General features: G+C 50.4%; 1 protein-coding gene and 5 non-coding genes across 6 annotated transcripts; 5 read left to right on the plus strand and 1 right to left on the minus strand.

Moving 5' to 3' along the window:
- Positions 1-25: 25 nt before the first annotated feature.
- DHX37 (DEAH-box helicase 37) lies at positions 26-18,137 on the plus strand. Its single transcript, XM_058851353.1, has 27 exons — positions 26-216; positions 1,069-1,238; positions 2,339-2,451; positions 3,023-3,341; positions 3,937-4,085; positions 4,345-4,437; positions 4,554-4,650; positions 5,679-5,792; positions 6,136-6,237; positions 6,709-6,823; positions 7,304-7,399; positions 7,736-7,812; positions 8,325-8,463; positions 8,685-8,761; positions 9,316-9,548; positions 10,016-10,127; positions 10,735-10,841; positions 11,218-11,406; positions 12,627-12,751; positions 12,986-13,102; positions 13,213-13,385; positions 13,766-13,880; positions 14,240-14,377; positions 14,615-14,709; positions 15,163-15,236; positions 16,879-16,976; positions 17,484-18,137. Exons 1-27 carry the CDS (start codon positions 114-116, stop codon positions 17,564-17,566), a joined length of 3,423 nt encoding a protein of 1,140 aa, XP_058707336.1. The 5' UTR covers positions 26-113; the 3' UTR covers positions 17,567-18,137.
- A 1,657-nt stretch (positions 18,138-19,794) lies between these two features.
- On the minus strand, positions 19,795-19,866 carry TRNAA-UGC (transfer RNA alanine (anticodon UGC)). The gene has a single exon. It is a non-coding gene; the product is annotated as a tRNA-Ala (tRNA).
- Positions 19,867-20,137: 271 nt separating this feature from the next.
- On the plus strand, positions 20,138-20,209 carry TRNAD-GUC (transfer RNA aspartic acid (anticodon GUC)). Its single transcript has one exon. It is a non-coding gene; the product is annotated as a tRNA-Asp (tRNA).
- A 305-nt stretch (positions 20,210-20,514) lies between these two features.
- On the plus strand, positions 20,515-20,587 carry TRNAF-GAA (transfer RNA phenylalanine (anticodon GAA)). The gene has a single exon. It is a non-coding gene; the product is annotated as a tRNA-Phe (tRNA).
- A 239-nt stretch (positions 20,588-20,826) lies between these two features.
- On the plus strand, positions 20,827-20,898 carry TRNAD-GUC (transfer RNA aspartic acid (anticodon GUC)). The gene has a single exon. It is a non-coding gene; the product is annotated as a tRNA-Asp (tRNA).
- Positions 20,899-21,155: 257 nt separating this feature from the next.
- On the plus strand, positions 21,156-21,227 carry TRNAA-UGC (transfer RNA alanine (anticodon UGC)). The gene has a single exon. It is a non-coding gene; the product is annotated as a tRNA-Ala (tRNA).
- Positions 21,228-23,311: the final 2,084 nt, after the last annotated feature.

The following is a 23,311-nucleotide window of genomic DNA, read 5'->3' on the forward strand; positions in this document are numbered from 1 at the left end:
TTCCCGCCCCTCTTCTCGCGAGACCGCGCTTTCCCGGAAGTGGCGGGGGCCGCACGTGGTGCCGGTCCCGGTGGTGCCGTGTCCCCGTTCCGGTTCCCGTTCCCGTCCCCGCCATGGGCCGAGCGCGCCGCCGCCACAACTGGAAGGCTCGGCTGCCGCAGGGCCCCGCGCCGCCGCCCGCCGCAGAGCCGCTGGAGCTGCCGCTGGAGCTGGGAGGTGCGGCGGGACCGGCGCGGCTCTTCCCGCGGGCTCTGTTCATTACTGAGAACTCGGGCTGAAAGGGAGCGCAGAGCCGCTGGGATCGGCTGTCTTAGATTACGCCAGGTTTCTGGCACGTCCTTGCTCTGTATACCGATTACGTTTCTCTCGGAAGCGCTGCTGTTGTTTTTAAAGCTCCCCAGGCCGGCGGTGGTCCCGTCCCTGGCTGTGGCGCTCGGTGCCAGGCGGGGCAGGCTGGTGCTGGGTCACAGGTTGGGCTCCATGGTCTCGGAGGTCTTCTCCAGCCTCATTCTGTGCTCTCGCTTTTTGCTCTGTTACAGCATTTATTGCCTGCGGGGAGTTCTGGAGCTGGACTCCCAATCATGACCCTCAGTGGTTCCATTATCTATGAAACCACCAGCTGAACACGTTTCTTATGTTAAACATTCGCTTTCTCAAATGTTAACTTTTTAAAAATGGCGTTTGTTATTCCATTCTGACTATTCACGATTTTTTAATGCAGTTTTTTGATATTAAAAAGTCACTGCAGCAGGAGGCTGGGGAGACACCCCAGAGCACACTGTGTCCTGACCCTGGGGAATTGAGTAAAAAGGCAGAAATTGCATAATGCTGTTACATAAATCATTGAAAATCACCCTCAGGCCTATAGAAAGCTCAGGGTTCTTGAATCCCCCGTTTCGAGGTCTTTTGCCCTTGCTGATGTTGCAGGATTTTTTTTTTTTTGGCTGGGCATGAGGGTTGTGTTTGTTTGAAACAGCTAAATCTGGCTTAGTGCTTGATAAACCTGCTAAGCAGTGTGCTGAAAATAATCCACCTGGCAGCAGTGAATAATCAAAGCCTTGCCCTCAGATGGAGCAGCGCTGAAGGGAATTGATCAGAGCAATGCCCTGGTCCTGCCAGCGAAAAAAGCCAAGAAGAAAAAAGTGCCATGTGTTGTGCAACAGCAGAAGAAACCCCTGAGCAAGAAACAGAAGAAAAACCTGCAGAAAGTTTTGGAGCAGAAGGAAAAGAAAAAACAGGTATGTTGCTGTTTCTGGCAGCAGCAGGTCGGGCTCTTGTTTTAAAATGATGTTTTGACATTGGTGTGTGGGGAGGGTGGGTGATGATGAGGGGCTGCTGAGGGATGTGACCTGTCCCTGGGTGATGATGAGGGGCTGCTGAGGGATGTGACCTGTCCCTGGGTGATGATGAGGGGCTGCTGAGGGATGTGACCTGTCCCTGGGTGATGATGAGAGGCTGCTGAGGAATGTGACCTGTCCCTGGGTGATGATGAGGGGCTGCTGAGGGATGTGACCTGTCCCTGGGTGATGATGAGGGGCTGCTGAGGGATGTGACCTGTCCCTGGGTGATGTCTCAGGGGTGTGCAGGTGCTGAGGATGCTGTTCCAGCCCCTCTTTGCTGGGCAGTGTGGCAAAAACGCGTCACCCATGGGTTCCTGAGAGCAGCTCCAGTGGGGAAGGCGTTCCCTGCCCTCTCAGTGTTGCAGGAACTCTTCATTTTTGGCTCCAGGTTCCTGTTCTGACCAAGTGTTGTGCAGTGCACCACTGGCAGTCAGTGATGTTGTTGCATTTTAAAAGCTCTGTGGGTCAGGGTGAGCAGCAAACCTAACACTGTCAGCTCTCCTGAAATGCATCTTGTGTATCTTCAGTGTGGAAATAAGAGCTTTTCTGTCTTTGTAAAACCTTCCCAGGCAAAGTTCCCGGTCCTGTTAGTGTCTGAATCATGTTTTTCACAAGGGAGCTCTGGTTTTGGAGGCAGTTTAGAACTGGCTGCCTGACCTCCTGCTGGTGCCATATCCCACGTGAGGGATTAGAGGGGAGGCTCCCATTGCTCCAGGCCTCATTCCAGTGCTTTAGTTCAAATCTATTTTCTTTGCTGCTGTTCTCAGGGTGCAGCTGAGCTGCTCATTGCACTGATGTCAAGTCCCCATTTCTATTTTTGCTCTGGTACAGGGCTGAAACCTTCACCAGGGAGGGCTGACCCTGGAGCAGCAGGAAGGTTTTACAACTGCACAGCAGCATTTGCCAGAGCACACCTTTTAATGCTCAGGTGCAAATCTTGAAAAGAAATTATTTCCTGGTCAAAACAAGCAATGATTTTGGTTGTTTTCCCCAAACAGCGAGCTGAGCTGCTGAGCAAGCTGAACGAGGTCCAGGCTTCTGAGGCAGAAATGAAACTCCTGTACACAACTTCCAAACTGGGGATTGGGGAGCGCATGTATCAGCCTAAAAGGTAAAGTGGTTTTTGGGTAGAACCCTTGCATTTCATCACTCTATTTGAACAGCAACATATTCTGAGCTTTCCCTTTATTTTTCTTCTTCTTCTTGGTGCAAACAGGTTCTTCAGGATGGATGGAGTTAAATAATTTGCTATTTATATCTCATAATGTTATGGTTATTTTCTTGTATGAGAGGATGAAAGATCTTGGTCTTTCATACAGGGTGAGGTGGGTGACACAAACTGCAGGCTTTTAGCAATTATGCTAAACTACAGAATTGGTGGATAAACATTTACTTGTTTTCTTGTACTGGAAGACATCTACTGATGCTGACCATACTTGCTTGATTTATCAAGAGATGGATTTACCAAGAGCTGCATTTGTAGATTAAACTACAGAGATGCCTTCAGGAGAAATTAATAAACTCCAGGATAGAAAATTAGGTACAAATCCCTCAATCAGATCAGCCAAGGCTTTACCTGGCAGAGTTGTGAAAACCTCCAGGAGTGGAGATCCTGGTTTTTGGGGAGGTTGTGTCTGGTTTGAGGTGCCAAAACACAGTTGACATGCAGATTTTGTTTCCAGGGTGACACAGGAGCCAAGGACTGATGTCCCTGAAAAGATCAGGAGCATCAGCGGTGCAAACAAGAGAAGGCACAGCTCAGCTTCAGAATCAGAGCCTGAGGAAGAGCCCAGCAGCTCTGAGGAGGAGGAAGAGCAGAAACTAGCCACTGAGAAGTGCTCAGGCAGTGCTGTGAACGCTGCTGAAAAGGCAGAGGGAGGAGTGGGGAAGGCTGAGCAGCCTCCAGCTGTTCCCAGCAGCCCGGCTCCCCAGGCAGCCCCCAGCAAGGCACCGTGCAAGCCTGCAGTGTTTGTCCCTGTGGACAGGACACCTGAGATCCAGGTGAGGCTCTCAGCAGCACCCTCCTTGCCAAAGGGGCTGGAGAGGATGGTGTGTTCCAGCAGCTGGCTGCACTCAGGGTCCTTGTTCTGCTGCAGCTCTGAGCTTTAATCCTGTCTGGTCCAGCAGCAGGAAAACTCTGTTTGTTTTAGGGTATAAGCATTTATCTTTAGTTTTACATACAGAATCTATTAACAGTCCTTTATTCATGTAGGATTTATGTAGGATGGTTTTGCCCCATTTATTGTGGGTAGGGCACCCTGTGGAAACAGGAAAAGCTCTGCATGAGTCTTAGCAGATGAGACAGTTGTGAAATGAGTTTTCCCTTGAGGTGCTACATTAAGAAACTCAAGGGACTCTGAGGTTTCAGCAGTTCAAGTGCAGGGCTTGCTCTCTGCTTTCTGGGAAGCTGCTCTGGTGACTCTGGTGCTCAGACGTGCTCGTGTGGTATTAACTGGTTCAGAGCTTTCCCAGTCCTGGGCCTGCAGAGCTGTTTGGGGGTTTTATGGTCTGGGGAAGATAACAGCTTTCAATCCTGAGGAAAACAAAAACGGAGTGAGAAACAACACAGCTAAAAGATGTGTTTTACACTGTTTAGGAAGCAAGGCTAAAGCTCCCAATCCTTGCTGAAGAGCAAGTGGTCATGGAAGCCATTAACGAGAATCCCATTGTGATCATATGTGGAGAGACTGGGAGCGGCAAAACCACCCAAGTGCCTCAGTTCCTGTATGAAGCTGGATATGCCAGGTAGGAATTGGATTTTATATGCAGCAAATGGAATGGCAGAGACAACATTTTGGGAAAAGCTTTGCTGTAATCCATGCATCTACAGACAGAAGGGAATCCCAAAGCTTCCTGTCTGTGTTTTTATTCCAACTGTGACTAGGAGTGAGGCTGTGTGGCTGATGCCACTTACTCTAAGCCATTAGTGAGAGATGCTGTTGTCATTTTTTAGGCTGTGTTTAATTGAATTTAGGTTTAATCCTTTTCTTTTCCCCACCCTTAGTTCCGACGGCGCCATCGGGATCACGGAGCCTCGGCGCGTGGCTGCGGTGTCCATGTCCCAGAGAGTCGCCAAGGAGATGAACCTGTCACACAGGTGAGCTTCAAAAAGCCACCAGACCTTGCTGGGAGGTGGCACTGAGATGTGAGTGACACGGATTTTCTGCTTCTCCCCACACTTCTTGCTGTGGCTGCCCTGGTGTTTCCCCACAGAGTGGTTTCCTATCAAATCCGATACGAAGGGAACGTTACAGATGAAACACAGATCAAGTTCATGACGGATGGTGTGCTGCTCAAAGAGATTCAGAAGGTAAATTGCTATCCTCAGTGTTGTAAAAAGGGAAATCTTTTTATTTCTGGATTTATTTCTGGGAGGAGAGGCCAGTGTGGATTTGCTGCCAGTCTTTGAAATCAGAATCCCTTTCAGCACCAGAGATTAATTTCATCTCTACCCTTGAGATTCCTGCTCTGGTCCCTAAACTAACCTAAAATAACCTAAAGATTGTCTTGCTGGGTAAAATGAGAGCAAGAGACTTGGGAGCCAGGCTGCTTTGTGTAGGGTGAGTGCATTAAAGTGTGTGAGAAATCCAGCTGTGGATGATTTGTGTATTGTATATTGTGGATGTGCTTGTGTAGCTGTGTCCTGATTCAGATATCCTTGCCTGAGGCCTCCTGGATTGTATTTCTGCTGCTACTTGTTGCTGTGGGATTTTGGTTTCTTTTCAGGGCTGTGTTTTCTCTGGGATACTCCCTCATGGGGAGTCTCCCTTATCTCAGTTCTGTTCCAGGAAAGATTCTCCAAAGCCTCATTTGCTTCTTGTGTTTATTAATACATAATTAAAAGACTTGGCAGTCCTCCCTGGACTTTCTGCACAAGTTCAACCCCCCATAGCCTGGCTCAGGTTGGCTTTAATAGCACAAAATGGCCCTGAAATACGCAGTTATTTTATCTTTATACTTATTTTTACTCAACTTTAGACACGTAAATTATTTTTGTTAGTGACCCAGTGACCTGTGTGCTGCACTGTGGCATTCTCAATCCAATCACAATTACTACCCAAAAACCTCTGGAAGAAGAAGATGAAGAAGGAAAAGAGACAACACTCTAAATCCTCCATCTTGTCTTCTGTTTTCTAAACTAGTTTATACTCTAACTTTTTTCACCCAATGACTTAAGAAAACTCACTAATCTACACACTTAGCTTTTCTATTTAACTTTAACAATCGTTTTCATGGTGTTACATGAAATTCAGTGTTTTCTTGGATATCAGAGGCAAGGGCACACTCTGTGCCTCAGACTCCAGCATCCTGTGGTGAAATCCATCTCTCTCTCCTCAGGACTTTCTGCTTTCAAAGTACAAAGTCATCATCATTGATGAGGCCCACGAGAGGAGCATGTACACGGATATCTTGATTGGCCTCTTGTCTCGCATCGTGCCCCTCCGGCAGAAGGTGAGAGGGGCAGGGCTCCTGCTCTGGATGTGCCAGGGAGGGGATGTCACACATCTCTGACTCCCTGAGATGTGGAATTCCATGGAAATCTGACAGAAAAAAACGCTCAGTGTGAATGTATTTGTGTTTCTGTATGATGAAGAAGCACAGAGCCTACACCAAGGGGGAAATAGCACGTGTGACTTTTCAGGCAAAATCCAGTTCATTTGAGACTTGCAGTGCCACAGGACATGTGTAGATAATGGAATTCAGCAGCCTGGGGGAAGGCAAGGTGTTGATTGCTGCCCTGGCTGCAGCAGGGCTCAGGAGGAGCCCTTGGGGTGACAGATTTGTGTCCCTGCAGAAGGGGCTGCCCCTGAAGTTGATCATCATGTCAGCGACCCTGCGAGTGGAGGATTTCACTGACAACACCAGGCTGTTCTCTGTCAAACCTCCTGTCATCCAGGTACTGTTCCCCTCCCCTGGGAGCTGAAATAAAGGGCAGCCTTTATTAAAACAGCTACAAAACAGGGGCTCTCTAATCTTTCCAGCTGAAATCTTTCAGATACCGATTTAAAAACAGTCGTTTTGTTTAGGCTATTGTTTCTTTTGGGACTTGGTGTTTTTCTTTCCACTTTTATCAGAAAACCGCCCTGGCAGGATCTGATTATCTTGAAAAACTCCTGCATTATGGTTCAGGAGAACTAGAAAGCCTCGCTCTGAGTTGATGATGTGAGAGGGAGAAAAGCTTTGGCTTCTAGCACGGTTTTGTGGTGTTCAGAGCAGACAACACCAGTAATTTCTGTGGGCTTGCTGTTTTGTGGGGTACCAGTCCCAAGAGGTGAACAGAAATACGGGGTGAGCTTTTCTAGCTGTCCCATGAACGCTGTAATGGTTTTATAATTAATAAATACCTTTATTGGTGTTTCCTCTCCAGGTAGATGCAAGGCAATTCCCTGTAACTGTTCATTTTAACAAGAAAACCCCCCTGGATGACTACAGTGGGGAGTGCTTCAGGAAGGTGTGTAAAATCCATCGGATGCTGCCTGCAGGTGAGAGAACTTCACTGCTGAGAACCTCTGAATTCCTCATACTGAGCAAGTCTAAAGTTTTAGTGTTGTTTTTTGGTGGTTTTTTTTTTGTTTGTTTGTTTGGTGGTTTTGTTGGGGTTTTTTTCTTATTTTTTTCTTATTTTTTTCTTATTTTTTTCTTATTTTTTTCTTATTTTTTTCTTATTTTTTTCTTATTTTTTTCTTATTTTTTTCTTATTTTTTTCTTATTTTTTTCTTATTTTTTTCTTATTTTTTTCTTATTTTTTTCTTATTTTTTTCTTATTTTTTTCTTATTTTTTTCTTATTTTTTTCTTATTTTTTTCTTATTTTTTTCTTATTTTTTTCTTATTTTTTTCTTATTTTTTTCTTTTTTTTTTCTTTTTTTTTTCTTTTTTTTTTCTTTTTTTTTTCTTTTTTTTTTCTTTTTTTTTTCTTTTTTTTTCTTTTTTTTTTTCTTTTTTTTTTTTTTTCCTCTTGCAGGTGGGATTTTGGTGTTTTTAACAGGCCAGGCAGAAGTTCACTCTCTCTGTAGAAGATTAAGGAAAGCATTCCCATACCAGAAAAACAACACTGCAGGTAATGCTACAGAAACTGTTAAACTTCAAATTCATCCCGCTGAGAAGTGAGCTTTGCATCTAAAAATGTGAACTTTTTTTTATTTTAAAACCACAAAACACAAGGTTTGGGGAAAGGGCTCGTTGTGGATCGTTGTCATGACTGATGATAGATTTTGGGCTGGTTTGAGTTTGGGAAAAGGTCCCTTCCAGTTCCCCTCTGCCTTCAGTGTGATCCTTTTATTTCTTCCACACTGCATGCCCAGAAAGGCTGGGAGTGGGACCAGACTCCTCCCAGTACCTTTTCCAAGAGGAAATCATGCTCAGCTAACAGCTTTTCCACTGGCTGCTCTTGTAGGAGGAGAGGATGACAAAGAAGACTCGGTGGAAGAAATGAGGAAATTTAAGAAATCGAGGAAGAGGAGGAAAGTTCTGGTAATGTGTGATGGGTGGAATTGCTCCAAGAGGCAGGAGGGAGCAGGTGCCTCCCTGCAAACAGCACTCTGGTGTAGCTGTGCCTCTCACCAGCTCTTCCAGGCTTGCCTGGAGCCCACACAGGTCCCCTAAGAGTCCCAGCAGTGCTGCCCACAGTGCTGCAGAGCGCTGAAACTCGGGATGTTATGGGCAGGAGATTGGTTTAGTTTGAGTACTGACCACTAAAACTCTCATGGAAGGAGGCTCCAGACTTGCTGGCACCAGGGCTGCTCCTCCTCTCACCATTTGTTGTGCAGAATTTGGACTGGGTTATCTGTTACCAAGGAGGGTTTTTGGTTTGTGCCAGTGCACTTTGGTAGCAGGAGATGTTACACATACACCGATGTTTTACACACCCCTCTGTCACCTTCAGCTCAACAGATCTTTGCAGTTTGCTCAGCTTTGCTTCCAAAGCAACGCAAAGTACTGTTTGTGCCCCCCTCTTCATGTCTTATTTCCATCTTTTCTCTCAGACACTCCCCAAAATTGATCTGAACAATTACTCTGTGGTACCAGTGGATGAAGGAGATGAAGACGGAGACATTGACAGTGATGATGATGCTGCAGGCTCTGATCTTGACCTGGATTTAGGAGATGGAGACTCAGAAGAAGGTTTGGCACATAGGAAAGAAAGAATCCCTGTCTCATGTCACCTGTGGGATGAGTGACATGAATTGGTTGTGCTGAGCTGCTGTGGCACCTGAGCAGCCCCGTGCCATGGGCAGGCTGCTGAGCTTTTCCAGCTCCAGTATCAACCCATTTGCTGGTTTTAATGGTGTGGTTTTTGTGCAGGTGTTGTTGGGGCTGAGCAGTGTTGGTTTGTTTCCCCACAGATGAGAAATGTGATTCGTCCCTGCCCCTGTATGTGCTCCCACTCTATTCCTTGCTGGCACCGGAGAAACAGGCAAAGGTAAAGGATTTATTTAATGAGCAGAAGGTCTGACAGATCTGTGTGAGCTAAAATTCCCACCTTGGACTATCTGCCAGCTCGAATTGCCCAGTGGGCAGGTTGGGATGGGAATGGGGCAGGCTGGCTTGGGCTGTGGTGTCCCTAAAGTGCCACTTGAGCAGGGTGGGAGAGATGATCCCTGCAGGATCTCTGAATCCATCCTGGCCCTGGGCACATCGAGATGCTGCTGCCAATGGGCAGCTTGCAGAGATTCCTGTGTTCCCTCCTGTCCCTGGAGGCAGCAGCAGTGCATGAACACCTCTCAGTGCTGCAGTGTGCTCCACCTGGAGCCCCTGTGCTCATTTCTGAGGCTTGGACAAAGAGCTTCAGAGCTGGAGACACGGGGTTGGGTCTCTCTGGCCTCCCCTTGCAGTGCTGTATGTGCTGCCATCCCTTTGCAGCCCACCCAAGATGACCCCGTGTCCCTCCCGTGTCCCTCCCGTGTCCCTCCCGTGTCCCTCCTCTGTCCCTCCCCACTGCTGGCACTGCCTCTCACACCCTCCTGTCCCTTGCAGGTGTTCAGGGCTCCTCCTCCTGGCACCAGGCTCTGCGTGGTGGCCACCAACGTGGCTGAGACATCCCTCACCATCCCAGGCATCAGATACGTGGTGGACAGCGGGAAGGTGAAGAAGCGTTTCTACGACAGGATCACGGGGGTCTCGTCCTTCAGGGTCACCTGGATCTCGCAGGCCTCGGCAAACCAGCGGGCTGGCAGGGCCGGCCGCACCGAGCCCGGCCACTGCTACAGGTCAGCCCTGCTGGGGACGAGCAGACACAGCCCCAGGGGTCTCTGTGGGGATTTGGCACCATCCCACATCCCACTGCCCCTTCCACTGATGTCGGGATGTTTTGGGGTTGTGTCGGTGGGAGAGGTGAAGCCGAACGTGAGCTGTCACCGGTAGTGTTGGTTTGAGTTTGGCTTCTCTTTCTGAAAACTCCTTATTTTCATGGCCAGATGGGATTTCACCATGGCCAGATGACATTTCACCATGGCCAGATGACATTTCACCATGGCCAGATGGATTGAACTCTGAGCTGAGTTAACTTCTTGTGAAAAAGGCGAATGCCCCAACCTGTAAATGATGATATGATTATGTAAAAACTATCCACAGCTGCCTTTTTCTGGCTTTTTTAATCCCTTGCTAATTTTTTCCTGCATATCTTTTGTGTTAAGATTTCTTTTTAAGAATCTGAATAACACTTCTGGCCCACTAGGTTATACTCTTCAGCAGTCTTCATGGACTTTGAGAAATTTTCTGCTCCAGAAATAATGAAGCGACCTGTAGAAGACTTGATTCTGCAAATGAAGGCATTAAATATAGAAAAGGTGAGATTGAAAGGGCTTTGTACTGCAGCACCCATTAAAGTGGTTGCCCTTAGGAGCCAGAAACAAACAGAAATGTATTTTATTGGCATTGCTTGCAGCTGTGACTTGTGGTAGAAATTAAGATCTTGTGAGTCCATTTTGGTTCTGCACACTGCAGAAGCTGCTCTGAATTCCTCTAGGCCTTAACAGACATGTTTGTTCAAGTAGAAAATGCTTTCTTATATTCTTAGAGGTTAAAAAAAAAACCCTGTCTGACCCTGTTTTTTAAACAGGGTTTTAAAACCCCTATTTTGGAGATACTGGAGCTCTTCCAGAAAGCACAACACTTAAATTTAGACCTGGAGGCAGCCTGCCCTAGGCGGTGCCTGCAGTCAGTGGCAGCTGAGGGTGATTCTGGTATTCCTGTTTCCTCATGTTTTTGTTCCAAGCATTTCCTGCCATTTTGTGTCCTTTCCTTTCTCTCCTGGCAAACATCCTGAATGTTTTTCTTTGGCACACGTGAGCAGAGGGGAGGATCTCCCTCCCTTGCAGGGCTCCTTGCTGCCTCCAGGCTGTTTCCCAGCCCGTGTCAGTGATGCACTGAGGGGCTTTCCTCTTCTTTCCCCAGGTAATCAACTTCCCATTCCCCACACCACCTCCCACGGAAGCACTGGCAGCAGCTGAGGAGTTGCTGATAGCCCTGGGTGCCTTGAAGGAGCCCCCTATGACAGGAAGGTAATTCCTGTGCTTCCCTGCCCTGCTGAGCCCATGGGCTCTGCTGTCCTCCTGCCTCCTCCTCCACCCCACATCCAGGCACGTCCTTTGGCACAGAAGCTGCCATCAGCTCCATCTCTGGTTCCCCTCCTTGTTTCACTGGCCCTGGCTGTGTTTGGGAGGGAAGAACTGTGCTGGGAGCCCCGTGCAGGGCTGCTGGGAGCTGTGTTAGGAACAGGAGCCTTTCCCCCAGCCTTTGGGACCATCACATAACAAAACCCGAGAATCCATTAAATTAGTTTATTAATCAAATTAATTGGGCTGCCAGAACCAGGAGCACAAACTTGTTCTAATTCAGCGCCACTTCACTACATGAGCTCTCTTTCCCATTCCCCAGGCTGAAGCAGCAGCTGGCAGCCAAGCTGAGCTGCCCCATCAGTCCCCTGGGCCGAGTCATGGCCACTTTTCCCGTGGCCCCCCGCTATTCCAAGATGCTGGCATTGAGCAGGCAGCACGAGTGCCTGCCCTACAGCATCACCATCGTGTCTGCCATGACCGTCAGGGAGCTCTTTGAGGAGTTTGACAGGTGAGTGGCTGCTGCTGGGGGCCGTGTCCCTGTCCCTGCCGTGTCCCTGTCCCAGCCGTGTCCCTGTCCCTGCCGTGTCCCTGTCCCAGCCGTGTCCCTGTCCCTGCCGTGTCCCTGTCCCAGCCGTGTCCCTGTCCCTGCCGTGTCCCTGTCCCTGCTGTGTGTGTCCCTTTCCCTGCTGTGTGTGTCCCTGTCCCAGCTGTGTGTGTCCCTGTCCCAGCTGTGTGTGTCCCTGTCCCAGCCGTGTCCCTGTCCCAGCCGTGTCCCTGTCCCAGCCGTGTGTGTCCCTGTCCCAGCCGTGTCCCTGTCCCTGCCGTGTGTGTCCCTGTCCCTGCCGTGTGTGTCCCTGTCCCTGCCGTGTGTGTCCCTGTCCCTGCCGTGTGTGTCCCTGTCCCTGCCGTGTGTGTCCCTGTCCCAGCCGTGTGTGTCCCTGTCCCTGCCGTGTCCCTGTCCCAGCCGTGTCCCTGTCCCAGCCGTGTCCCTGTCCCAGCCGTGTCTGTCCCTGTCCCTGCCGTGTCCCTGTCCCTGCCGTGTCCCTGTCCCAGCCGTGTGTGTCCCTGTCCCGGCCGTGTCCCTGTCCCTGCCGTGTGTTCCTGTCCCTGCCGTGTCCCTGCCCTGCCGTGTCCCTGTCCCTGTCCCTGCCGTGTCCCTGTCCCTGCCGTGTCCCTGTCCCTGTCCCAGCCGTGTCCCTGTCCCAGCCGTGTCCCTGTCCCAGCCGTGTCCCTGTCCCTGCCGTGTCCCTGTCCCTGCCATGTCCCTGTCCCTGTCCCAGCCGTGTCCCTGTCCCAGCCGTGTGTGTCCCTGTCCCGGCCGTGTCCCTGTCCCAGCCATGTCCCTGTCCCAGCCGTGTCCCTGTCCCAGCTGTGTGTGTCCCTGTCCCTGCCGTGTGTGTCCCTGTCCCAGCCGTGTCCCTGTCCCTGCCGTGTCCCTGTCCCTGCCGTGTGTCCCTGTCCCTGCCGTGTGTCCCTGTCCCTGCCGTGTGTCCCTGTCCCTGCCGTGTCCCTGTCCCAGCCATGTCCCTGTCCCTGCCGTGTGTCCCTGTCCCAGCCATGTCCCTGTCCCTGTCCCTGCCGTGTCCCTGTCCCTGCCGTGTCCCTGTCCCTGCCGTGTCCCTGTCCCTGCCATGTGTGTCCCTGTCCCTGCCGTGTCCCTGTCCCTGTCCCTGCCGTGTCCCTGCCCGTGAGCACAGCACTCACAGCTGCTTTCTGTGCCTCTTGCAGGCCAGCTGTGAGTGAGGAGGAGGCAGCCCAGCTGAAGGGGAAGAGAGCCAGGTTTTTACAGATGCAGAAGGTCTGGGCTGGCCAGGGCGCGATGCAGAAGCTGGGGGACCTGATGGTGCTGTTGGGTACAGACCCTGATTCCCTTCATTCTGTCCCCCTGCTGTCACCCTGAGCCCTCAGCCTGGCACAGCAAAGGCTCCCTGGTGCTGCAGGACTGAGCTCAGCAGTGTTTTCCAGGCTGCTCTCTGGGCAGCCTCTGCTTTCCCAGTGCTCTGAAATGCACACACTGCCTGGGACAGTCCTGTCCCAGCCTGGCTTTACTCAGGAGAAGTGATCAGCTGCTGTCTGTCCTCCCCCAGGAGCAGTGGGGGCCTGTGAATATGCCGGCTGCACCCGAAAGTTCTGCGAGGAGAACGGGCTCCGCTACAAAGCCATGCTGGAAATCCGGCGCTTGAGAGGGCAGCTGACCACAGCAGGTGAGAGGGGCTGGGAGGAATTGCTGTGTTTGTTCTCTTTGGGGGGTTGGCACATCCACAGAGCTGATTTTTTTCCTGTTGCACCTTCCCTCACCTCGTTTTCCCCGCAGTGAACGCTGTCTGCTCGGATGCTGGGCTCTACGTTGACCCAAAGATGAAGCCCCCAACAGAAGCTCAAGTGACCTACCTGAGGCAGATTGTGCTGGCAGGGCTGGGGGATCACCTTGCCCGAAGGGTTCAGGCAGAGGAGCTGCTGGATGACAAGTGGAAAAATGCCTACAAGGTGAGCAGCTGCTCTGGGCTCAGCTCCTCCTCCCCTGGGTGGCAGAAAGATTCTTCTGTGCAAAGCCCAGGGTTTCTGGCTGGGTGCAGCACTGAGGATGCCTGTGCTGGCTTCCTGCAGCTTCTCTCTGTGGGATTTAAGTTTGCAGTGTTGCCATTTCCTGGTGTTCACATAGGAAATGTTATAAAAGAGCTAAGAAGTACCATTAGTTCATCTTGTAAAGTGCTTGGTGTCCCAGGGAAGGTGGAGCAGAAAATGAGTACACCTGATGTGATCTGGTGACAAATGTACATCTGAGAGACTGAAATGAGACGCAGTGAAGAAATTGAACTGTCAGTAACTGGTCTTAACTCTGCTTCAATCTTTGTGCCTCCTTACAGACTGCCCTCCTGGAGGACCCAGTGTTCATCCACCCCAGCTCAGTCCTCTTCAAAGAGCTCCCGGAGTTTGTGGTGTATCAGGAGATTGTTGAGACCACAAAGCTGTACATGAAAGGTGAGTGCTGTGGGCCAGGTGAGGAGCTCAGGAATGCCTTGGCAGTGTTTCCCCTCTGTGGTGGTGACTCCTGGGGTTTGGATCCTAGATCTGGATCAGGAGATAAATTGGCCTTTTTTTATTTATCTGACAGAATTGGCTGGAGCAAAGCTCAGCTTCTGAAATGTCTGCTTTGCCCCAGCCCTGCCAACCACAGCTGCTGAGTCTCTGAACAGATTTTTTTTTGCGGCATAAGTTTTCAAGTTTGACTTGAAAAATGGACAAATAAATGTGTGGAGATGAGATCCTGACCGTGGGGCTGGCAGTGAGCTGTGGCCCTTGGCACAAAACCTGCATTCAGTCGTGTTTTCCCTCCTCAGGTGTGTCTGCAGTGGAACCCGAGTGGATCCCTGCCCTGCTGCCACCTTACTGCCACTTTGGGAAACCTCTGGAAAACCCTCCTCCCTCCTACTGCCCTGGAACGGGCCGAGTCCGCTGTCACAGACCCAGTGTCTTCTGTGAGTGTCCCCCAGGAGCTGCTCTGAAACTCCTGCAGGGCTGTCCAGAGAGCCCAGCAGCGCTCTGAGCTCCTCCATGGGGTTTGTAGCACTGAAATTTTGGCATTTCCCATTGAAATGGTGGAGCCCCTTGGGAGGGCTGGGTGGGGCTGGCAGTGTCCTCCCCACTTCTCTTGGCTCCTGTCCTGTCCCACCTCCTGGAGCCTGGAGGAGACCTGGGCTGCTCTTTGTTTCCAGACCGTGTGGGCTGGCAGCTGCCTGCTGTGGAAGTTGATTACCCCGCAGGAATTGATCGCTACAAACACTTTGCCAGGTTCCTGCTGGAAGGAAAGGTGAGTGTGTTCCAGCTGCATCGTTTTCCTGACGTTTTTAGCCCAATTTTTTGGAGGGGATGAGATTATGGCTTCATTTTTTTGTGTCTTCCCATCCTCATCACTTGCTGGTGGATGGAAGAGTTTGTTGTGGTTGATGAGGTGGGGGAAGATATCTTTAAAACACAAAAAAAGCATGACAAATCAGTATTTCAGTGAAAGACACCCCCAAATTTGAGTCCTGTTTTTGCAAAGTCAAAAAAGCTAATAGCCCATGTCTTTGTCCACCCTGAGGCAGAAGAATTGTCCAACAAGCCAGTCAGGACAAGACTTAGGAGCACATGGATAGGAGGAAGATGGGGATGGAGAATATGATGTGGAAATCAGTAGTAGCACAAGTTCATTGATGGTTCATATATCATTTATAATTAATTTACCTTGCTCATTCTATAATTGTTGTAACAAATCTTCCAGGTCATTAAAAAGCTGGGTTCTTACAGCAAGTGCCTGCTGTCCAGTCCCCTCATAATGCTGAAGACGTGGTCCAAGTAAGTTGTTAAAAACAAATTTCAGGTCGTTGTCTCCACCAAACACTTTTCCCTTCCATTCCAAATTGAAAAATTTCAATGCTGAGAAGGGTGTTGGAGATGGAGATCTTGGCTGTAGCTGCAGGGAGAGGACAGTGAGTTTTCTCCCCAAGAAAAGTTGTGTCCCAGGAGAGCTGGTGGTGGTGAGGGCAGCGCAGGACATGCAGCCTGCTGGTCACTTCTGGTCACTGCTGGTCACTGCTGGTCACTGCTGGCCACTGCTGGGCTCTGCTGGTCACTGCTGGTCACTGCTGGGCTCTGCTGGTCACTGCTGGCCACTGCTGGTCACTGCTGGGCTCTGCTGGCCACTGCTGGTCACTGCTGGGCTCTGCTGGTCACTGCTGGGCTCTGCTGGGCTCTGCTGGCCACTGCTGGCCACTGCTGGCCACTGCTGGCCACTGCTGGGCTCTGCTGGGCTCTGCTGGTCACTGCTGGGCTCTGCTGGTCACTGCTGGGCTCTGCTGGGCTCTGCTGGTCACTGCTGGGCTCTGCTGGGCTCTGCTGGTCACTGCTGGTCACTGCTGGTCACTGCTGGTCACTGCTGGGCTCTGCTGGTCACTGCTGGCCACTGCTGGTCACTGCTGGGCTCTGCTGGCCACTGCTGGCCACTGCTGGTCACTGCTGGGCTCTGCTGGTCGCTGCTGGGCTCTGCTGGTCACTTCTGGTCATTTCTGGCCACTGCTGGGCTCTGCTGGCCACTGCTGGGCTCTGCTGGTCACTTCTAGTCACTTCTGGTCCCTGCTGGGCTCTGCTGGCCACTGCTGGGCTCTGCTGGTCACTTCTAGTCACTTCTGGTCCCTGCTGGTCCCTGCTGGTCCCTGCTGGGCTCTGCTGGCCACTGCTGGGCTCTGCTGGTCCCTCCTGGTCCCTGCTGGCCACTGCTGGGCTCTGAGCTCTGCCCAGGTGCTGCTCACTCCTCTGAGCAGTGACAGGTGAGCACTGCTGCCCTCTGTGCTTTCTTTTGGAATTTGGCTGCTTACTCTGCCTTTATTTCCTTTCAAAAACCTCTTTCCAACAGACAGTGGGGTTTGGGATGACATTTATTGCCCTGTGACCCTCCAAAGGCTGTCAGCTGTCACTCCCTTCCTCTCCCCTGGTTCTCTCATTTACCAAAATGAACTTTCCCAGAGTCTGCTCTGGCTTTTCCTGGAGCTGACAGGCACAGGGATTTGGGAGGGCGTTGTGAAGAGTCACAGATGTTATCTGAGGGCTCTACAATGCCCAAGGTTTTCCTGCTTGGGTCAGTTCAGAGCTCAGCACAGCCCCTGGGGACTCCTTTCTGCTTTATCTTGAGGAGACATGAGAGCAACCTGCTGCTGCTTTTAACCACAAGAAATCGTGGTGGGGGGAGGAAACCACTTGTAGTGAATTTTCTTCAGCCAGTGGCACATTTCTGTGTGCAGAGCTTGTGTGTTTAGCCTTTTGAAAAGATGTAAAGTTCCTAAAGGTAAGCTGGATGCTCTAGCTCTGCTGAACTGTTTTATTTTTAAACATTTTTTAAACATAAATTTTAAATTTATTTTAAACATAAATTATTTTAAACATTTAAAACATAAATTTTATTTTTAAAACATTGTTTTATTGCACCATTTCCTTGATTCAGACTTCAGCCCAGGACAGAAGCCCTCCTGCAGGCTCTAGTTAAAGAAAATTGTGATAATCGTAACGCTTTGCTGGCTGCATGGAAGAAAAACCCTAAATGTAAGTGTTCTGCTTGCCTAATTATCAGTCACATCAGTGGAGTGCCTCGAGCACTGTTGAATTATAACTTCAAAAAATGGACTATTTCACTTGTTAAGCTCCAAATATTTCCTGGTTTCTTACCGGAAGCAATAATGCCCTGTGTTTGATTCTTGTGAAAAATGACAGAAAACACTTCAGAAAGCAATATTTATTCGTGTTATAAGATTTATTTTTTTTCTGTAGATGTAACCACAGTTAAAATGTATTATACTATGGCAGTACTGTCCATGGAGATACTGAAATTTTTCCTGGTAAAATGAATTTTTTTCAAGATTGGGTGCCAGATTATAAGAATTCCTTCACGGAAGCGGCAGCAAAGTGCTGCAGTGATGGCTCACAGAAATTGCTGTGCATGGAAGCAGCCAGGCTCCAGCAGCATCCCAGCAGAGGGATGCTGGTGCAGGCTGAGCCCACAGGAGATCGTTTTTCCAGCCAAATTCTGAAACTGCTCCTCTTCCCTTGCAGATCTGCTCGCAGCCTATCGCCAGTGGCTCCCCGAGGCCATGCACCAGGAGCTGGCTCTCAAGTGGCCACCTGTAGCCCTGTGACTCCTGGACTCCTCTCCCAGGTGTTTTGAGAGCTTTCCAAGGGTTTCCTTGGAAATCTGAGACAGATGGACTCACCAACTGTAGCAGTACCTTTTTGTAAATAAACCAGATGTTCTGTTTTCCCAGAAGTCCTGCCAGCTCTTCAGCTGGTAGTTCATAATATTAATGTTTGGATAATTTTATCCATTGTATTTTATGGATTTTCTTGTTTGGTTTTTTTTCCTGAAGTTTCTCTTTGGACTATATTAGTCATATGAACTGTAATAAATATGTAAAGTTCTCAGTCTGGATGGGAGAAATGTTTTCTGAGTGGGATGCTGCAGTGAGCAGAACATCAGAGCTGTGCAGGCACATCCTCAGGGGTGCCAGCTCAGGACAGGGAGCACAAAAATGAGGGGTTGAGATAGGAATGGTTTTGTTAGTGCTCAGGAACACAGAATCACGGAATGATTATATGAAGGTGCTTTATGAAGAGCTCAAATCTGACCTGGCTTTGTTTTGAACATGTTTTATATTCTATTGTTATATAACTTACATATTAATTATTAAACTTACATTATTCTATTGTATGCAGTGATTTTACCCAAGCATGGATTTCTCGTGATCCCCCCAAACCCCTAACATGGTTCCTCATGATTCTTTAAACAATAATTCTATCTACTCACATCTAACAACTGTATCATTTATCATATATAGACCACACAGGTGCAGTTTCACCTGATCTTAGCAAGCACAAGGCCTAACATTTCCCAGGGTCTACTTTTAACACTTTTCCCAGGGCTTGCCAAGCCTAACTTTCTTCCTAACTCCCTGAATTTTCTGATTTTAAAATCTTTTACTATCAGTTTAATTGGTGAAGGGAAGAAGCTTGAGTTTACCTTCAGCTGACCCACCCAGTGCTGCTGTGACATTGTGACATTGCTGCAGGAGAAAGCCTGGACAGGGACCCTCCTGTCCCCAATTTCTGAAGGAATCTGGCACAGCCCCACTGCCTGCATTGTTACCTCTGTCTCTCTTTTCTTTGCCTCCTTTGGGCTCAGTTTTCTGTGAATATAACTTTTCTATAGTCTCCCAGCCTTCTTTGGGCTGAATTCTCTGTAGATACAACTTTTTTATAGTTTCCCAGCCTTCTTTGGGCTGAATTCTCTGTGAATACAGCTTTTCTATAGTTTCCCAGCCTTCTCTGGGCTGAATTCTCCCGGGATCTTCCCTCGTGAGGAGTTCCACTTATCTTAATCCTCATTATTTGAAGTAAACTCTCGAGCTCGTTAGAATCTTGTTTCTCATGTTTATTGCAGGATCCTTACAAAACTTAACAGGTCTCTCCAGGCTGGTTACAAGGTTAATCTTTGCAATTTGGAACATTTCTTTCTTCTGATGGTACAAACAAGGCCTTGTGGCACACTTCATGTCTGATACACAAAATGGCCCCGAATTACGCAGTTCTTTTATCTTTATACTTATTTTTATCCAATTAACAATAGACACGTATATTATTTTTCTTAATGACCCAATGACCCATCACCTCTGTGATGCACTGCTGCATTTTTTATCCAATCACTTACTATTACCCAAAAACCTCCAGGAGAAGGACATGAAGAAGAAAGAAGAAGGGACAAGGGACAACACCCTAAATCCTCCATCTTGTCTCCTGTTCTCTAAACTACTTTTTCACCCAGTGATTTAAGAAGCTTTCTAATCTACACACCTACCTTTCTTATCTAACTTTAGCATTTGTTTTCATGTATCACCATGAAAACATGCTCATGAATTTCATATTATATGAAATTCAGTGTTCTCTTGGATCTCAGCACTAAACATTAAAAGCAAGGGCACACAGTCTGTATTTCAGATTCCAACATGCATGTGTGTCCATAATTCCCACTGCTCCCATGCGCTTCAGGGGAGAGGCCAGGACACAAGTAAGCATTAAAAAGATGTAAAGCTGCAGGAACAGCAGCGTTAGGTTTGAGGCAGAAGGGAAGCAGCCCCTTGCAGTGTGTTTACAGTGAAACTCTGCAGCAGTGCTGGGTTTGGGATGGTCCTGGAGGCTCCTGGCAGGGCTCCTTCCTTTAACAGGAATTGCAGCACGAGTCTGCAATCTTTGCTAAGGGGAGGGGAAGAAAAGCAACAGGCAGATATCGAGTGTTTGGGGGAACTTCGGATCCTCTCGAAAACGGGGCAGGAAAAAGCAAAAACCACCTGTTTGGTACGGCAGGGGCGAAAAGTGGAGATGCCGGGGATTGAACCCGGGGCCTCATACATGCAAAGCATGCGCTCTACCACTGAGCTACATCCCCTGGTACAGTCAGAGCCTGTGCAGGGCTTGTACAGCGGCAGCAGCAGCCGCGCACCGGCCCTGGCGGTGACACTGCGGTGACAATGTGGTGACAATCTGGTGACAGTACGGTGACAATGTGGTGACAGTGCGGTGCCCCCTGCACCCCGCTCCGCCCCGCTCCGGGCCCCGGCAGCGGCAGCGCCCGCGGGAGCGCAGCGGGACAGCGACCGCTCCACCCGGGCCGGGCCGTACCCTCATAGAGTAATGTAAAAACCGTACTAACGTGCCCGTCCTCGTTAGTATAGTGGTGAGTATCCCCGCCTGTCACGCGGGAGACCGGGGTTCGATTCCCCGACGGGGAGGTAATGTAAATTTTGTCCCCGGGTGCCATTTTTTGTGGCCGGCCCGCGCAGGGTTTGTCTGTGGTGCTGCCGCGGAGCCCCCGCCGGAGGCGGGGACAGAGGCGGCAGAGCCGCGTTTTGTGCCAGGGGCGGGGAGCGGGTCCGCCGTGCAGCCCGGGCTGTGTGCGGGACCCCCCGGCGCTGCCGGGCCCGGCGGGTCCCTGGCGGGAAGGTGAGGATGGATCTCTGTGTATCCCGAAATGGAGGAGAGGCACGGGGGGCGCAGGGCGGGGTCGTATCCACGGCCAGCGGTGGCGTTCTTGCCCGCCGAAATAGCTCAGTTGGGAGAGCGTTAGACTGAAGATCTAAAGGTCCCTGGTTCGATCCCGGGTTTCGGCAGAGAGCTTTTATTTTTAATTTTTTTTTTTTTCATTTACCATCAGAGCGGTTCCTTTTGCCGCCGAGCGGAGAGGGCGGGAGGTGCTGCCCGTGCTTCGGGCGGCTGAGCCGGTACCAACGCAGGCGCTCCCGTGTGTGGGGCTTTTGTGTCAGGAAGCGCTTCCCGAAGCGCGGTGGCTATGGGTCCCGCGGCCGCCGCTCGGGCTTGACCTGGCCCGCGGGGACCCGCTCCCCAACCGTCCTCGTTAGTATAGTGGTGAGTATCCCCGCCTGTCACGCGGGAGACCGGGGTTCGATTCCCCGACGGGGAGGTTGCCTGTATTTTTCTTCCTCGCTTTTTTTTTCTTCTTCACGCATGATTTCTCTGGTTTCCGACGGAGCAAAACCATTCAGTTTTCAGTGTGCGCACCAGCGCTTTCCTGTCTTTCCGAGGGCTGCTCTTGGATCGCAGCCGGCTCTGTGCACAGCAGTTCCCGCAGCCCTGGCGGAAGCTCTGTGCGGCCCCGCTCCGCACCGGGGCCGGCGCAGCCCGGACGTGGCCGGCGGGCAGAGACCGCGGTACGGGCAGGGGGATGTAGCTCAGCGGTAGAGCGCATGCTTTGCATGTATGAGGTCCCGGGTTCAATCCCCGGCATCTCCAGGTGGATGCTGCTCTTTTTCCTGCTTTTTGGGGATGTTGTGTCCCGCTAAAGTCACCGCGTTCCGGTAAGCAGCAGCAAACTGAGCGTGCGGCCGAAATGAGCCCACAGTGGCACTTCCCAGCAGAGGAAAGTGCTGGGTTTTTTCCGCGTTTTGTTCTCCTCAGGCCCGTGTGAACACACACGGCTTTCGTGTCCCACTGGGTGTCCCATCTGTGCTCTAAGGTACACAGGAGGCCTTAAAAGAAGAACAAAACACCAAACCCCAACATGCAGGGGGACAGTGGCCACTCATCCCAGCCTGGCACCAGCAGCCCTGCAGCCACACAGCTCAGGGGCTCTGCTCCACATTCCCAGAGCCAAGGGAAAGGACAGAAGCCAGCACAGCACAGCTGACTGCACTCCCTGGCTATGCAGTGCCCACTCCCCTTGGCAGCGTGAGCGCCTTGGGAAGAGCTCTCAGGGAAAAACGCCCTGCTTTGATCTGCTTGCACTGGCTGGGGAAATTCAGTGGGGCTGGGAGGGCTGAGGGGTTTGGTCCAGAGAGAACAAGGCCCACGCAGAGCCTGAGAGAAGCTTTGTTCTACCCAGCTTGGAGGCAGCTGTTCTGTCTCACTGCCTGGCTACCAACAGCAGCAGGAGCTGACCAATGACAAATGCAAAGTGACATTTCCTGCCACAGTGGCTGAAAATCTCCTCATGCTATTTATTTACTCATCTTACTTCCAGTTGTTATTTTGAGCCAATGTTTGGCTGCAGCGCTGCTAAGTGTGAAGATTCCTTGTTGTAAATTACTCCCTGGATCTCCCTGGCAGCTGTACGTCTGGAATGTGCCCTGCATGTGAAAGTAAGACACAGTTTGTAGTAACAGACTTTTTGTTATAAAATACTTCCCCATGTCCCTTTCTGATGACCTTCTGACCAGTCCTAAGTGCTCACCTTGTAACTAAAAGAACAGCTTAACATTATTATTCACTTCCTGCTGAGGAAAGGCCTAAACCTGGAAAGCTTCTCCAGTTTTTAATGTTTATGCACTCCCAATGCACACAGTGTCAGCCACTGAGCACCAAGAAGTAACCAAAAGACTTCTGTGGCTTTTTTTTCCCCATCTAAATGATCCAAGTGTTTGAGATTATTATCACTACAGCTGTGGTGAGCGTGAATACAGACACAAAGCAGCAGAGGCCAAAGAGCTCCCCAAAGCATTCTCCTCTTGTAACGGCTCCATGTGTCAGGCACACATAGACACTTTTCCTCAAAACACAAAGCTGTTGCTGAACCTCTGCTCCTTTCCTGCTGGTGAGCAACCCTGGCTGTTATTAGTGTCCTTTCCATTTTCCTGGGCGCTGCCAAATGAAGGATTTTGCAGGCAGATCGAGCCGAATGGCACTGCCGGGATCTTGCAGACAAAGCTCCATTCTGTTCCCAGCTGCTGCCTGGAATTGCTGTGCAGTTTGAGTAGAATGATGTGGGAGCTCTCACAGTGCAGCAGAGAAGGTGCTCTCTGAGAACAGAATAAGAAATAGGCATTATTATTACTATTATTTCTAATTTTAACGAGTTATAAATTCCATTACAGCTCAGGTACATACTCCACTTTATGTGCACACAAACATACACACTCTCATTGATTATCTCTCAGGCACACCACGTGCAGGACTTGATCTCTTTATCCATCAGCCTTTCTTTGTCCCTCACATCCCCTCTCCCTGATCTCCATCCCCCTGCAGCCCCCCTTTCCTGGGGTGGTCGCTGCCATTTCAGGCTGCTCCAAGCTCGGCGGGTGCCCCAGCATCACCAGGGCAGCCAGACCCCTCCTCTGCCCTGTCCCTTGTCCCACGGGAGCGATGGGGTCTGGCATAAACCTGTCCCAGCGGGGTTGTGCCCGGGTGGGTGACGGACACCACCCTGCCCCACCACAGGCAGAGGCCTCTCACACAGAAATAACACTCGAGGCGTCCCTGGGGATAAAGCAACGAACTCCTTCCCTCAGGAGCCCCCTCACGGTGCCGCCGCGGGCAGAGCCGACCCTCGCTCTGGCCCAGGGGTGGAAGCCAAGGAGGTGTTTTTCAATCAGGGGCGCAAC

The sequence above is a fragment of the Poecile atricapillus genome, chromosome 16, assembly GCF_030490865.1.
Source record: "Poecile atricapillus isolate bPoeAtr1 chromosome 16, bPoeAtr1.hap1, whole genome shotgun sequence".
Classification (NCBI taxonomy): Eukaryota; Metazoa; Chordata; class Aves; order Passeriformes; family Paridae; genus Poecile; species Poecile atricapillus.

What these genes read in the sequence shown, in the direction of transcription:
- DHX37 (XM_058851353.1), top strand. Translation starts at nt 114, where the DNA reads ATGGGCCGAGCGCGCCGCCGCCACAACTGGAAGGCTCGGCTGCCGCAG. An exon ending in GAGCCCCCTATGACAGGAAG is followed by an intron (nt 10,842 to 11,217) that starts GTAATTCCTGTG and finishes CCCATTCCCCAG; the next exon opens with GCTGAAGCAGCAGCTGGCAG. An exon ending in AGTGGAAAAATGCCTACAAG is followed by an intron (nt 13,386 to 13,765) that starts GTGAGCAGCTGC and finishes GCCTCCTTACAG; the next exon opens with ACTGCCCTCCTGGAGGACCC.